Genomic DNA, 15,471 nt, shown 5'->3' on the forward strand with positions numbered 1-15,471 from the left:
AATTTGGCTCAATCTCATATCGTCTTTCTCAGTGTCTTGCTTGGTTTGACGTGAAAATGCAGGTACTCTGAGATTTTCTTTCTCTTTGAAGAAAAAACACATAATCTGAAGAAAATAATGTTTAAAAACTGTATTTAAATGGAATTCAGTATTATCTGTGTCTTTGCTGGTATTTTAATCAGTATTTATTAAGATCAACAGAGATTCTTCACAACTTTGGGGTATGACCCAAAACAAAAGGTCAGTTTTTATTTCACTCATTGTGAAGCTGTTACCTGAGAAGGTCTCGCTAAAGAACTGATGCTGATGAGCACAGGACAGTCCTGAGTCACGGCTAAATGGCAGCTTAGAAAAAGTAGAGGCTTTTGTTTTGTATTTAGATATGGTGCTCATCAACTTGGACAGAACTATTATCCAAAGTTACAACCTTTTGGACGTTTGGATCATAATCCATAAAAATGATGTCAAACAAAACCAGTTTCTTTCTAATAATACTTGATTTAATGGCCTGTAAAATGTACTGTGCAGCATGCCATTTTTGAAAAGACGTGCTTGAAACAAACATGTATAAATCACAAAGTGTTATGGCATTCTTCATACATTTGCAATTTCGCTTGCCCTCCATAATATCATAGTGATAATAAAGATATACGAGAACAGCCTTAATCACTATTCCAAAGCACCTTCTACTGTTTGGTCTAATAAAAACCCTACCTTAGACGTAAAAATATATATTTATATTTTCAAATAAATAAATACATACAATAAATATGTGTAGCAAGAACTGTATAAATAATATCTCGTGAGATAGCATCTTCTGTTCCTCAGTGTCCAAGTTCTATCATCTCTGAGCATCACAATGTTCCTTCAAGTCCCTTTTAACCCACATCGAATATTTCCAGAGAAAAGCAGGACCATTTAAAAACCACCAGCTCCCCTTTTCAGGTTTTCAGAGATATGTCATGCTTGTCAATTACAACCACACATGTGATTAGCAACCAGGACAGCTTTTGGGGGGTCTTTCAAGACTGTATTCTTCACCGTCAGTTCTGAACTGTGCATCCCCAAAGCAGATCTCCATCACTTCTTACTGTTACTATAAAGCCTGGATGCTGTAGCAAGGGTAACTGCTATAGTTCCTCCTCATGCAGGAGTCAACCAACAGTCTCAGCTATGTCCAAGCACCTCTTTGTAAAGTTCTGGAACTTTATCAGGGTCCACCGGTCTTGGAAGAAAGTGTGTGAACTTTTGATGTCTCCTTGACTTAGTACCATCACGTGGTGTGCCATCCTTATTGAGAGCCACAAAATATCGTGATCCTCTTTCTCCATGCTTATAGAGATTAGAAGAGTATGTGTTGTACCAGTTCTCCTCAAACTGCTCACGGAAGACACATTCAGCTGTAAGTTTCTCCTGAGAAAAAATAATTTGTCATAATAGAGTGTCATAATTTTTGTGTATTTTAGTCTTATATATATATATATATATATATATAAATATATATATATACATGTCCAGTTGTCCAAAACTACAAGTTACGACGGACAATATAGGAGCGCGTTCCATATATATATATATATATATATATATATATATATATACATAGAGCATTATTTCAATGTATAACAGTAATGAATAATGCGTAATCCGTAAAATACAGTAAAATGACTAAACCATACATGCCATCTACTGGGCTCAAAGAGAAACAACAGTTGTGCAAAAATATTTGAAGAAATTTATATTTGAAGAAAATAATACTTAAATAAGGACACTGAAAAAGAAGAATATACTTACAGAACCATAAAGCTCGCCTTTGTCATTCATTCCCAGGTAGAGACCACTGTCCACACCACGGATGCTTACTAATCCAACTGCGAGGCTTATGAACTCTAAAATACCTGGAGAAGAATAAATCAATTGTTCCGGTGATTTCCTTTGAAGTCTAAAGCTCATCACATGTTGTGAGAAAGTAAAAACCGTTACCCTAACCCGCAACCCTTGAAGTTATGACATGCAACGCAGTTACATTGAACCGACTTATATGACAGAGCGAGCGCATGATCAACAACTTAAAATAAATAAAGCGGGGCATTACCAAAACGACTGTGGTCCCTTCTCGTGCCCTGTACAGTGCCATCTGGGAGTATTTCAAGGTGAAATCCAGTCCTGCAGTACAACTGTCTCCTTCGCAAAATCCCTTTCAAGTGCGTTAAATCTGCGGAGGCGCTCCGTGACAGTCTCTCCGCTGGCACTAAATTATCGTTCAGCAGCCCGAGTTTGTCTCCTAGAGGTGGTAAAAAAAACTGTGATCCGACTTGTCCAAAACCTTCCAGGCTCTGTAAAAATGTCCCGATCTCTCCCATAGCTGCCATTGCAACTGTGCAATTCACCAGGATCTGTCAGGTCAACTTAGGTGTTCAGTTGTCCAAAGCTACAAGTTACGACGGACAATATAGCAGCGCCTTCCATGCTGAGCGCATGTGAAATAATAGTAAAATCCTGCAGATCATATAAAATGACCCAATGGGAAATAAGCTTAGAAAAATGACAAGTAAATGCAGAAAAGTTCAAGGTGCCTTAAGAAATAAGTAGTTTGATTTCTGCTGTCATGGCTTGTCCACATGGTGGCCAGTGTTGCTTTCTAAGGACATGATCATGAATTAATGAGGAGCAGGTATAGGGCAGCAGGTATGTGTTGTTGTGGGAAGTGCTTTGCGCAGTGAGTGGCTGCTGGGCTAGCGGGGCAGGTGCAGAGCTGTGGGTTCTGTGGGCGGGGCCATCGATTTGCTCCAGCCTTGTGCTTTTGCTCGTGTAAAGTCACATTGTGCATGTGCATTAATTTACTTGTGTGTGTCAGTAGTAATTATTGCCATGTGACCTGCAGGTTTACTGTCAAATGTTTTTGTATATATGTCTAGTGTAAAAGCAGTTATAAACCATGAAAAATGTGAATAATAAATATGTGACCTTGTTCAAACGGTGCACGAATCCTTAAGCATAAATCCGTCATTCTGTTTAATGCGTTTTATTGGCCAATGTCAGTGGTTGCTAATACAAATGTTTTCTGGCTACTAGTAGTACACTAGTACAACTGTATCAGGTTACCATAGTAATTTATAATAGGGGTTTGAAAGAACAAACAGAGTTCACCCTAGTTTTATTCAGACCAATATTTTACCGTTTTGAAGTCGAAGCCCGTAGGGCAAGTTCAACAAGGACGTTTAGGGAAACAAATTATAACTGGAAATAGAGCTGCTAATGTGTTCATGTAGAAGCATGCACGCGCGGGTGAGGTTGCATATTTCATCTCGCGATGCATGAACGCAGTCTGACCGCTGAGACAGAGTCATGATGGCCGCCGTACGTCAGGCTTTATTTCTTCGAAACAAGTTCACCGCTTCCCTGAATGCTTTGAATGTTTGCATCAACAACAGATTTTCTTTCAAGGAAAGATCTCTTCTGAAGCGTTTCGGGACTGGACTGTGTATCACTCTCGGCGGACTCGCTGTTTACTGCCAACACAATTCAACATCGCAACGGGAAAACAAAGCTGGTCGAGTGCGCGCACGGATTTCTCCGCTTCCAGCTGTTCTTGCAAAAGAGAAGGTATGCGTTTATATTTCGTTACAATGTAACATAGCCTTATATAATAATAAAATCCCGTTTTTGTTTTGTCCTTTTGTTTACGTTTTTAAATCGACGGAGTTGATGCGCCAAAGAGGCGCTCTCCACTAGAGCGGTGCTGAATTCAGTTCTTCTTCATCCTCAGTCATGTGATGTACAGCGGTACTCACGATGAAAGAAATATTCTAACATCTGGTCTAAAGTTGTATTTATTGACCATTTTGTAGAACGTATAAGTGCAGGCTTAGGTTTGGGCTCAACGGCTATTTGACTATGCATGCAAATTTAGTCAGGAGTGTTTTCCCTGAAAATTCAGAAAACAAACAGACTGGGCTGTTCCATCATGGTCCTGGTATTAATGTTTCAGGCAGGCTTTTTCAAATCCATCAGATTGATGGATCATTAATCTAAACGATCGATAAGTCTTGTTTGTGAATCTCTCTGGTTGTTTTTTTTTGTACTCTTATCTGCTTGGGTTGGACGTAACTTTGACTTGGAGTGGGACGCAGGAATCTAGGGTTGAGGTAACTGGACACTGCGGCTTGGCAGCCGGGTTGACGTTTGATGAGGTAGCAGGACACACATTCCCAGGGTGTTTGCACAGTGCCCAGTGGGCCTTGCTATCTGCATGCCACAGGAGCTTAGCCTTTAATTTTTCTTCTGGTGGATGTTTATGTGCACAGGAAAGTAGCAAAAACGTGAAAAATACGAACTATTGGTTAATGTTTTCTAAAAATATATGGGCGAAAAGTAGACAACAAAACAAACTTCGGTCATAAGCAGCAATCAATGTTTCGGTCACTAATGAGATGAATGACATTCATTTCTTTTATATTTCTCACTATATGTCCTTCAAGTGTGTACATTTGTGTATAGGTCAGTGCATCCACTGAAGATGAAGAAGTGTCCATGTCAGCCCATAAGCACAGATTCAGACTCTTCAGCTCACTGGAGTATGATGGACAGCTCTACATGACCCCGCTTGATTTTATTGAGTCCGTCTCCATGAGTGAACCAAAAAGTAAGTCACAAAAATGAAGTTTTATTATCAAAATTTAGAATATAAATGTAATATACTGTTTAAGGTAAAATATCATAAATACAAGGTTTGATAGTGGTTTTGCCTCTGTTAAGTATTATACCCCTTTAATCTTAAAAGCAAACGACCCTGTAGACAAAAAAACACCTGATGTAGTCGCAACACCTGCATGTAGATAGTCATCGCTATCTACCAGCATCACACGTATGGCCCATTTCTGTAATGAATCTGACAGACAACTTCTAGACATGCGTAACAGGTACAGTGGCTTGAAGACATTAAGTTTAAATCATATATATCACACGCACTGATGATCCAGATGGTAAAATTGATAAGTATTTTTTACAACACAGCTATACTTGTATAGGAGTCGAATTTCAACCAGCAGTGGGCTGCTATCTGAAACTTGGACTTCCTGGAATATGTAGACAGAAATAAAATGTGAACTCTAATATGGGGGGGGGGGGGCAAACATTGCATCACCATCTTGTCTTTATTGGTATATGACTTTATTGGTCGGAATGAAATAATGGTATTTATGGTTTTACGCCCTGGCCGTAAAACACACTTTGGGTGCATTATATAAACAGACGATTTGTTTTGATTTTCTTTAGGTTCAAACATTAGGTTTGCAAAACAGCTTCAATTGTTCTATTACTTACTACTGTACATTTGCTTGTATTTTATTTAATTGCAGCAATTTAAACACATTTTAATTCCAATGGTATTCATTGAATGAAATAACAATAGTCTTGCATTGCAGAAATTATATTTTATATGTAGCCAATTCTACTGTGGTGACAATTTTGTATATTGTTAGTTTTTTAAGATTTAAATTTATAATTAACATATAATTTTCATTAAGTTATACATGACCTATGGTCTTAACCATGTTTGTTTTTGTTCTATATAGAAAAGAGATTTTGGAGATCTCTTTCAAAACAGGTATGGTGAAATATTCAAATGTCTATTCTCTTTACTGTTAATATATTTCTAAATGAATAATTCATAATATATGTGCTCTGTTAAAAGGATCTCGACAAGATATTGTCTGATACTCCACCTGTTTGGAAAGGATCTTCAAGTTTTTTCAGAAACCTCCGGGAAAAAGGTGAGACCTCATGATATCATGTGTGTGATATGTATTGCATAAAGCAGCATTATTTGCTTTTGTCATTTGATCACTGTTTACTCGTTGTTGGGGCAATCCCTTTGTGCAGTTGGATTATGAGAGTCTCTGCTTTTAAAGTGCCACATATCTTGATATCATTCTGTATATGTGAATGTATATATGTGAATGTATATATGTAAATGTGCGACATGGATCCGTAATCAGTTTATATTCTGCAGATTCTTAGCCCACCCACATACACAGTGTTATGAAACTCAAGCTCATGCACAGGCTGAGAATGCTCTTTCTTATCTCTCAATCAGTCTGGTATTACTGCGACTTTGCTCTGGAATAAGCACAGATAGAAAAGTGACAAAAAAAACACCCAGTACATAACGTATGGTATGTCGTCGTGAATAGAAAACAATCACCTGCTCAACAGAAGGGTGCGCCGTGCACACACATTCACAAACTAATCCAGAAATTATCCAGCTCAATATTGCCCTGAGGTCTGACTTTAGACATGCTTTCAGAAAATGTTTTTTCATATTATATGTGTTGTATTTATAACAACCCAGAAATTAAAATCCAATTTATGTTATTGCAAGAAATTAAAAACAGCGTAACATTTTTTTAAATTCAGGCCATTTACACATATTGTATAATAAAAAAGGATAAGCTGTATCAAAGTGATAGTATTACCTAAAACACTTTGAAACAATCACCTCTCAAGATGTGGGGGTTTCCAAGATCCTACAGTGCCTTCCTTGTAGTGTTCTTAAAACATTAAAACACTCTACATGATATCTCTGCTTAGTGCAACTTTTCTCGAGAGCCAGTGCCTGGATTTGGGCTTTTAATCCGGCTGTTAAATGTTAAAGCTGCACTTAGGTTAAAAAAAGAAGATAGGCTTGATCTGCGAACAAAGACTTACTTCAGAAAATAAAAAGAGCTGTTTGAAATTTGCGATGTTGAGACTTGTCCCGGTTACAGCCCCATATCACTCTGGACAGTATGAATTCTAAGAATGGCGTTGGATTACATCTCCATCATTGACACTCTATATGAATTGTTTCTGTGGAATTCTTTGTGTTCTGACAACTGTTTGGGCTCATGGGCTGGGCTTCTTTCTGCAAGACTGAAGGTGTGTGGATGTAATGAAACCTGTCTGAGATCCTGAAAGACTAAATGCACAGGTCTTAAAGGTTTGAATTGTGATAGACGTTCAATGTGGAGAATTTGCTGTGCATTGTGCCTGGTTTTTGGAAATGCATATACAGTGGGGGTCCAAATGTCTGATGGAAAAGAGATAAAAATTTGTCATCATTTTTGTTAACTTCTATTTTCAGTGTAAGAGTGAAATTGGATAATGTATCGGCTACGGGTATATTTTGTTTTACACACACCTTTCTTTATCCCCCTCAAACATTCCAAAGTCCGTTTCCCACAGCACTCAAAGTAGCCCTCCTGAACTATCTGTGCCCAAGTCACTATCATCTCTTTCAAACAAAAGCTTGGGAATGCTTTCAGTGGCAGGAACAATTCTCCCTAAGTCTCTCCAAGACAGCGACCTGACAGTTGTTCCTCTTTTCTTCTCCTCTCACACAACAAAGCACTAGCCGAACTCAAAAGGCAAAACAAACCTACATCAGGCATCTGCAATCAGTTACAGATCACTTGAGAATGTTTTACACCTAGGAAAATAAACAGAGGGAAACTCAGGAGCCCAGTGGCCTGCTTTAATTTTGTTTGGGTTTGGGTCCAGCCAGCTCGCTTTAACTTTTAACGGCTTTGTTTGCGTGAAGAGAACACCAAACAAGAGCAAAGAGGGGGATCCTCCTAGATTTTATCAATGTAAAAGAAGAAAGGCTGTTGGTTTAAAATGACATTTGATAGCTAAATATATTTTGAACTCAAGTTCTAGGATGTTGGAGCTTAGTTTGAGCTCTAAAGGAAATGTTCATTCTGTTTTTCAGGCATCATCGCTTACACCGAGTATCTGTTTCTGCTTTGCATTATGACAAGTGAGTATGTGAGGTTCATTTCTAGGGCTGTCAAACCATCGACTCCAGAATAAAAGTTTGTGTTTACATAATAAATATCTGTGTAATTTTTTATTTTGTATTTAAATAAACATATACATACATGCACATACAGCCGGAGGAAAAACTATGAGACCAACTTAAATTCTCTTTTTAAATTAGCATTTCTATATGTATTGTGGTCATTCCAATCCAATGTCTGTTGAATTTCCACAAACTCAAACCCTGGGATAGTGACAAAGTCCATCAACAGCAATGTGAAAGACTGTCAACATGAAAACTGTTATAAAAATCAAGGTTTTCACATAAAACATTTTTTTGAACTTTTCCTAAATACATGTAACAATATTACTGTTGTATTTCTTGAAAGTGAATGTGAACTTGTTTTCTTTGCAGGTCTTATGAGGTCTGAAAGAATACAGATCACCTTTTCTGTTATTTTGACCTGTTTCTCCCGTTTTCATTTTCTGAAAATAATTGCAAATAGAAACAATATTTTTATTTAAAGTTTGGTAGAAATATTGTCACAGAATGAAACAATAATCAAACACATACCTATAAATCACCTAAACACATACCTATAAATAGTAAATGTGAAAAAATGGTCTCTTAATTTTTCCCGCGGCGGAATGTAAGAAAAATGTAAAATATAATAAGCATTTAAATATAATTTAAATTATTGGTAAATTTAATGTTAATATGTTTCCTTAATGTGTATACGTGTAGCTGTATGTGTTTATAAATGCAAAATGAATATGCACAGTGCACAGACATATATTGTGTAAACACAAGCTTTTATTCTGGACGCGATTAATTGTGATTAGCCCTATCTTTTTGAACGTTTGTTAAACTCAAATCACACAAATGCATGTCTTATGTGTTTTATGTCTTATAGAGCCACATGCAGGTTTCAAAATAGCTTTCAACATGTTTGATGCAGATGGCAATGAAATGGTGGATAAGAGGGAATTTATGGTGGTATGATTACGTTTGTTGATGTTGTTTATCAATATCAATTTGAATGCCAATACACGTTAAGACGACATTTTTCACTTTGTTGTTTAGCTTGAAGAAATATTTCGAAAGAAAAACGAAAAGAGAAAAGAGCGTGGAGGAGATCCTGAAAATTCATCTCAACTGGTAAGAGAAATATAAAACTTGCCTCATGAGCGAAAAAATGGCACCTGCATGGAACTATTCGACTACTTATGGATAATCATAGATACAGTTTTGAATCCATTATGACAACTGATGTGCTACTTTTTATTAAGATATCATTTAAAAATGTTTGATTGATGCACAAGTTTAAATCTCCATCATATTGTGGTTAGATGAATATTTTTCTGTACGGTACAAAAATGAAATCTAACAACTGTTACATCGCGCATATGATAAATGTTTTTTCCTGTATTTGACACGCCATCGTTATCTTCTCTATCTGAGAGTGTGGAACTGTACGGATATCAAGGCTCCGTCAGCAGTAATGTATGTATCTGTATATTAAAGAACCCTTATGCATGAGTTTGAGATCTTTCATTAGGATGTAGTACACGTTAATCGTTTACATTCATCAGCGACTGTGAATGCCTTGCGTAACCACTAAAGTTTTGACCTCCAGCTTCAAACTTGTGCTCAAAAAGTCACATTCAGTGAGTTCAGCTTCTCTTCAACGAACAGATAGTCACATTACACAGTGAGATGTTTGGATAGGGTGGATAGGGATAGGGTGTAAGAGAGTGACCCTCACGCATGGCTCACCTCCAGAGAAGAAGGACAATGCAGCTCTAATGGAGCTCAGTCAAACGCAGTTCTATTGTTATTGTATCATTTGAGCAAAACAGATGATTTATGTTGCTTGTCTACTGTCAGGAACTTCTCGCTTAGAAGCAGTCTTACAGACTCACGTTAAAAGCCCCTCACCTAAAGAATGACAGTTCACCTGGACCCTCATGTTTGATTTTTACAGTTGCTTGAAAAGTGGTATTTGGCTTCGAGTTTCATCTTGTGATGCTTCGACCATGAAGAGCTTTGTGTCATTCAAAGTTAGTGTTGAGGAATGAACCAGTCTCAGCATTAAACAACAGAGAGCATATTGAACTCTGTGCTGTCAAACACCTTTTAAACCTCTATGAACCGGAGTTGATTTAATAAAAGATAAAGGCACAGTTATTAAAATGCACTAAGCATGACATCATTAATTTTATATATTGCAGTGAGGTGGTAGAATAATGTAGAAATTATACTTTTTACCTTGGCTTTCCGTTTTGATAGTTGTTTCTTGTTCTCTGGATTAAGCAAAAGTAATGAGTTATGTAAATTCACGAGAAAACTACACCAAAAACATTCTGTAAAAAATGAAAATTGCATTCGATAGGACAAAAATTATGCTCCATGGGAAATTCAGTGTTTTAAATATGTGTGTTTGGTAGATTGACATGGTGCATTACATCAAAAGCTTTTCGCATGTACATGATGCTTCTTATGTGTCTCTGTGTAAGTTTGACATTTTTGGTGATTGTTAAAGACTTCTTCACCTCTGATATGCAGGTGCTTAAAAAAGTCCAGCCTCAGTCTGAACCCAGACATTTCTGGGATGTTCTGAGGCAGGGTGCAAGAATAGTTCTCTTTTCAGATCTTACAGAGGTACAAATATCCTCTATGTTCATTCGTTTTCTCTTTCCCATAATTATTTCGGCCTCCCCTTCCCCTTCGCCTCATGTGAGGTTCAGCTCATTGTTGTATGTTTTATTTTTGTGGAATTTTCCGATTTCATTCATTATTGTATCACCACATTCCATGTGTTCCAATGAGATGTAAATATGAGCTTTGACGTTTTTTAGACTAAATAGGCTTTACGAAAATTCACATTTTGTCTCTTTTGTCATTTTTGTCATGATTTTCTTACTTTAGATGAAATTGATCAAGTTTGGATTTACTTACCAATCTTATTTGTTTGGTTGTACATGACACTCTAATGTATAGTTATAGTCACATTAAAGGTACATGTATAGTTCACTCGAAAACAAATATTCTGTTGTCATTTACTCACCCTCTTATTTAAAACATGTATGGATTTCTTTTCTTCTGCAGAACGCAAATGAAAATATTTTGAAGAATGTTGTTAATCGGCACCCATTCACTTTCATTGGACTGCTAGTGCTGTTAGGTTATCAACTTTCTTCAAAAAATTTCTTTTGTGTTCTGTGAAGACAGAAAGTCATACGGGTTTGAAATGACGGTGAGTAAATCATGACAGGATTTTCATTTTTGGGTGAATTATCCCTTAAGGCCCCTGTGTGAAAAGATACAGAATCAGACACATTATGCGTCTTGTTTTTGTAAAGATATCTTGCTGCAAGGGAACATGAATAAGGTACAGTCAGAGCATGTTCCAAAAGAAATAAAGACATAAAACCTGAAATGGAAAGCACAGATATGCAAGATTTATGCATGAGCAAACCGCTTTCTGCTTAGCATGAGATGATGTGAACGCTGCTCCATGATGGTTTATGCTCTATCAAACATATTAACAAGGACAAACTAACTTTAAACAATTTAGGAGAGCTAAACCCCACCAACTTCAAAGATACTTTATTTGGAATTGTACAATGTATGATAGAGAATATATGTTATTTATTTGCTTAAAATCAAACATTTATTGTTCAATTATTAATGTGTGTGTGTGTGTGTTTTGTTTGTTGTGTTTTTTTATGGCTGCACCTTCATACCCGCAGACCTTTTTTTGAGAAGTGATGATCCTGTTTATTGTTAAATTTTGCTTTCTCTCTGAGCTTTCACAGCCGAATTATGTTTGTCATTATTTTCTTTCACAGCACGAACCAGATAATGTCACTGACACAACTCTGCTAGTGCATTTCTTTGGAAGAAAGGGCAAACGTGAACTTAACTTTGATGACTTCTACAGGTGAAATACACATTAGATGTGAGCAGGCCCACAGGGAATCAGGCTAAACACGCATCATTATCAAAAATGAGCACATTTATTGTCTATTGCATTAATCTAATGCATTGTTTGGCTTATTTGCTTTTTGCTTTGAGACACCTGTGTACCAGGACTCCCTTGAAAAGACATCTCAAGGGGTTTATCCGATAAATAAATAAAAAACAGCGTTCTTCTGTCAACTCTTAACATATTCTACATCATGTAAATCTATTCTCAAAAGTCTGCAAATTCCCCCCTAAAATCAGATTCCCTCTGGGCTTGGACACAAACTATTCAGAACACTGTGATCTTTTCCTTTTTTAATATGATTATTAATGCATGGATCTTAAAAAAATGCCCAGAGGCATTAAAGTAAGGATGTGTTTTATCAAAACACATTGGGACGGTTCAGTCACTCAGACAAGCGTCCCACTGAGAAAGTGATAGTATCTCCTCTTAACACTGTGTCTGTGTCACGCTCTGTCGGCAGATTCATGGATAACCTGCAGACAGAGGTCCTTGAGATTGAGTTCCTCAGCTATTCCAAGGGAATGACCACCATCAGTGAGGAGGACTTTGCGCGTATCCTGCTACGTTACACCACGGTGGAAAACATTACCGGCTACCTTGAGAATGTGCGTCAAAGCATACCAGATGAGAAGGTACTTTTACTCTGGACATGGTTTTGGACACACGCAAAACTATCATCACTCGGGAAAAATCGAATATTTGATTTGTGGCTTTCTGAAAAAACACCACATTTAGATTTAGTGTGCCAGTTTGTATGTAGTTTGTCAACACAAAAACTTTTAGGATGCTGGTCATCTAAACCATTTTAAACAGCATTTTTTCTTATGCTTTTAACATTTTTATGAAAAACGAAAGGGAGGCTGTGAGCGGTGGAGTGAGCCGTTGGTTGCAATTTGCAATCTCACCACTAGATGTTGTTAAATTTCAGACTGGACCTTTAATTATATTATAAGTGTAAATTGGAATGAGTTTTATATTTTGTCATTGCATCAAGCCATGTAAATAATCCTTGCAATATGCCTTCCAACATCCCACTCCTATTTGACAAGCTCATTCATTTTTCATAATAAGTCTGATTTAATGTATTCAAATCAGTGCAACACATTTGTTGTTAAAAGTGGAGTGAGGAGAATATGTATTTGTGCTTCAGGTTGTTTTCCTCTCTGCACATTGACCCTCACATTATGAGGTTAAAGTCTTTTCAGTTGCCTGAGGAGGCTGTTGGTGGATGGCCATTGATATTTAAGTGGTTCTTTTTCTTAAGTTAAGATATTGCAGTGAAGCTTAACTTGTAAAAGCAGCAAAGCGTCAAATATTACTCATTAGTTCATTTGTACAACGGTTGTTGTTGGTTGCCAGAGACGTGGGTCTAGTGCCTGGAAACGGATGAGTGAAAATCAAAAGAACTGCTGTATCCCCTCTGTTTTTATTTATGGAAGTATCAGGTTAATCTTCTTTAGAAGATCGACAAGCCACCCGACCTCTCCTTAAACAAAACAATCCAAAGGTGTTGACAGCTTGAATTATAGTTTGGGCACAGGAGCTGGAGGGATGGGGACTCCGATTGTTTGATTTAGCCAGACTCAAAGGAACAGTTCACCCAATATATATATATATATATATATACAATATAGATGTTGAGCTGAATAATTCCTTTGAGGTTTTTGTATTTCATTGTGCGCAGTGATGTTTTGTTTTTGTCAGAGCATGACTCAAAGGAACAGTTCACCCAAAAATAAAAATTCTGTCATCGTTTACTCACCCTCAAGTTGCTCCAAATCTCTATAAATGTATTTGTTCTGATGAGCACAAAAAATATATATTTGGAAGAATGCTTATAACCAAACCGGGTTTGGCCACCCCAGTAGGAAAAATGTATTTGTTCTGTTGAACACAAAAGAAGATATTTTGAAGAATGTAGGAAAGCAAACAATTGTGGTGCACTTTTGACTACCATTGTCATATTTCCTACTATGGTATTTCTATTGCCTCAAGTTTTCTTTTGAAAGGATCTTCTTGATCATATTTTTGGGTTCTTCTCTTACAGGGTATCAGTTTTGAAGAGTTTAGGTCCTTCTTTCAGTTCCTCAACAATTTAGAGGATTTTACCATTGCCATGCAGATGTACAACTATGCAAATCGCTCAATTGGACAAGGTAAACAATTTAAAATAATCCAATTGCTCTAACGCTTTTTGACATCAAGGATTTGGGGGATTAACTGTTTGTAATTTGCATTTTGTACACAGATGAGTTTGGCCGTGCAGTTTATGTGGCCACCGGACTGAAGCTCTCAAATCACCTTGTGAACACTGTGTTCAAGATCTTTGACGTGGACCACGATGACCAGCTCAGCTACAAGGAGTTCATTGGGATTATGAAGGACCGGCTGCACCGTGGCTCCTTGGTAAATTTGGTTTTGATGGTTCTTCTCTGATGGTTTTTCTGCAGAGTTAAACTTTAGATAAGTTACTATTATTGCGCTGTTGTTTTATCATGATATAGTATAAATACAAAACTTTCACTGTTTTTATTGTTCTTTATTGTAGTTAAATATTTCAACTAAAGTAATATTTTATAGTCAGAGTCTAATAATTGAAACTTTGCTACCATCTAGTGGTCACAATCATTCACAATGCTAGTAGTTTTTCTGACCTGCATTATAATATTTAGTACACAACCTATATTTTATGTTGCCATTCTAACCTCAGGGATACAAAGGTGAAGAGAAGTTCACATCCTTTAAAGCCTGTATGAAGAAGGAACTCATTGGCAAATAGGTATGTTTATACTTGAATAACAGTAGAAATGTAGCAGTTGTTTAAAGGTTTTCAGTGGTTTTGCTTCATCTGGGGAGATCTGAATTAATGATAGTGAACCTGTGCACTAGCACTGCTCAGCATTCAGGCAAAGTTCTCTCTCTAGCATCAGATTACTCTGTAAAATTAATGTGTGCTATCAAGAGATACAAGATACTAGCCTAACACAGTGTATAAAGACTTAACTTAGTAATAGAATACAGTGCCCAACCCACACGAAAAATAAATGACATCATAAAAACACCTAGAAAATGAGAACAATTGAACTTGCTGTGGGTGACTAGTACATTACTTCAGTGTGAAGAAAATAAGCATGCTGATGTGTTTTACTTGTACCACTTTTCTAACGGTTTATATATATACTAACAATATATATATATATATATATATATATATATATATATATATACAATATAGATGTTGAGCTGAATAATTCCTTTGAGGTTTTTGTATTTCATTGTGCGCAGTGATGTTTTGTTTTTGTAGGTAGAAGTCGTCAGCGTTTCTCTCTCACTTTCACATCGCAGTGAAGAAATCCCAAACTGGATTAAAGCTCTCAGTGACCTAATGCTATTATCTACCAGACCTCTACCAGACCAATTAGATTAACACACGCTACCTCTATAGACTATAGTTACAGCTATATCAATTGTCAGGAATGTGTTTACTTCTTAAAAGCCATGAACTGAAGGGTATACCACTTCTATGAAAAAGCCATCCAAGTTTTATGAATTAAAAAAGTTATTTATTAAATGTCTTACAAATGGGTCTGGCATCTTCCTTTTAGGATAAATTATGCCATTTTTATCTCCAGTAAATTGCTCTTTATAAATTAACTATTTTACTCTAAACTGTTATTTTGTG

The 15,471-nt window shown here is 36.7% G+C and overlaps 2 protein-coding genes across 2 annotated transcripts; one reads left to right on the plus strand and one right to left on the minus strand.

Annotated features, from left to right (window-relative positions):
* Positions 1-485: 485 nt before the first annotated feature.
* fgf20b (fibroblast growth factor 20b) lies at positions 486-2,721 on the minus strand. Its single transcript, XM_079480499.1, has 3 exons — positions 2,096-2,721; positions 1,795-1,898; positions 486-1,413 (listed from the first exon to the last, which is right to left on the minus strand). Exons 1-3 carry the CDS (start codon positions 2,370-2,372, stop codon positions 1,168-1,170), a joined length of 627 nt encoding a protein of 208 aa, XP_079336625.1. The 5' UTR covers positions 2,373-2,721; the 3' UTR covers positions 486-1,167.
* A 627-nt stretch (positions 2,722-3,348) lies between these two features.
* On the plus strand, positions 3,349-14,568 carry micu3b (mitochondrial calcium uptake family, member 3b; the record flags this gene model as incomplete). Its single annotated transcript, XM_079479739.1, has 14 exons — positions 3,349-3,606; positions 4,501-4,645; positions 5,577-5,608; positions 5,696-5,774; positions 7,751-7,798; positions 8,712-8,794; positions 8,882-8,956; positions 9,260-9,301; positions 10,364-10,459; positions 11,650-11,741; positions 12,250-12,421; positions 13,837-13,945; positions 14,038-14,195; positions 14,500-14,568. 14 exons carry the CDS (start codon positions 3,349-3,351, stop codon positions 14,566-14,568), a joined length of 1,458 nt encoding a protein of 485 aa, XP_079335865.1.
* Between the last annotated feature and the right edge of the window lie 903 nt (positions 14,569-15,471).

Source organism: Barbatula barbatula, assembly GCF_947034865.1.
Source record: "Barbatula barbatula genome assembly, chromosome: 18".
In the NCBI taxonomy this organism is placed as follows: domain Eukaryota; kingdom Metazoa; phylum Chordata; class Actinopteri; order Cypriniformes; family Nemacheilidae; genus Barbatula; species Barbatula barbatula.

Coding starts and splice junctions, on each gene's coding strand:
- fgf20b (XM_079480499.1), bottom strand. CDS start 2,372: ATGGCAGCTATGGGAGAGATCGGGACATTTTTACAGAGCCTGGAAGGT. Junction 1,899..2,095: donor AAGGGACCACAGTCGTTTTG/GTAATGCCCCGC, acceptor ATTCTTCTCCAG/GTATTTTAGAGTTCATAAGC. Junction 1,414..1,794: donor AAGGCGAGCTTTATGGTTCT/GTAAGTATATTC, acceptor ATTTTTTCTCAG/GAGAAACTTACAGCTGAATG.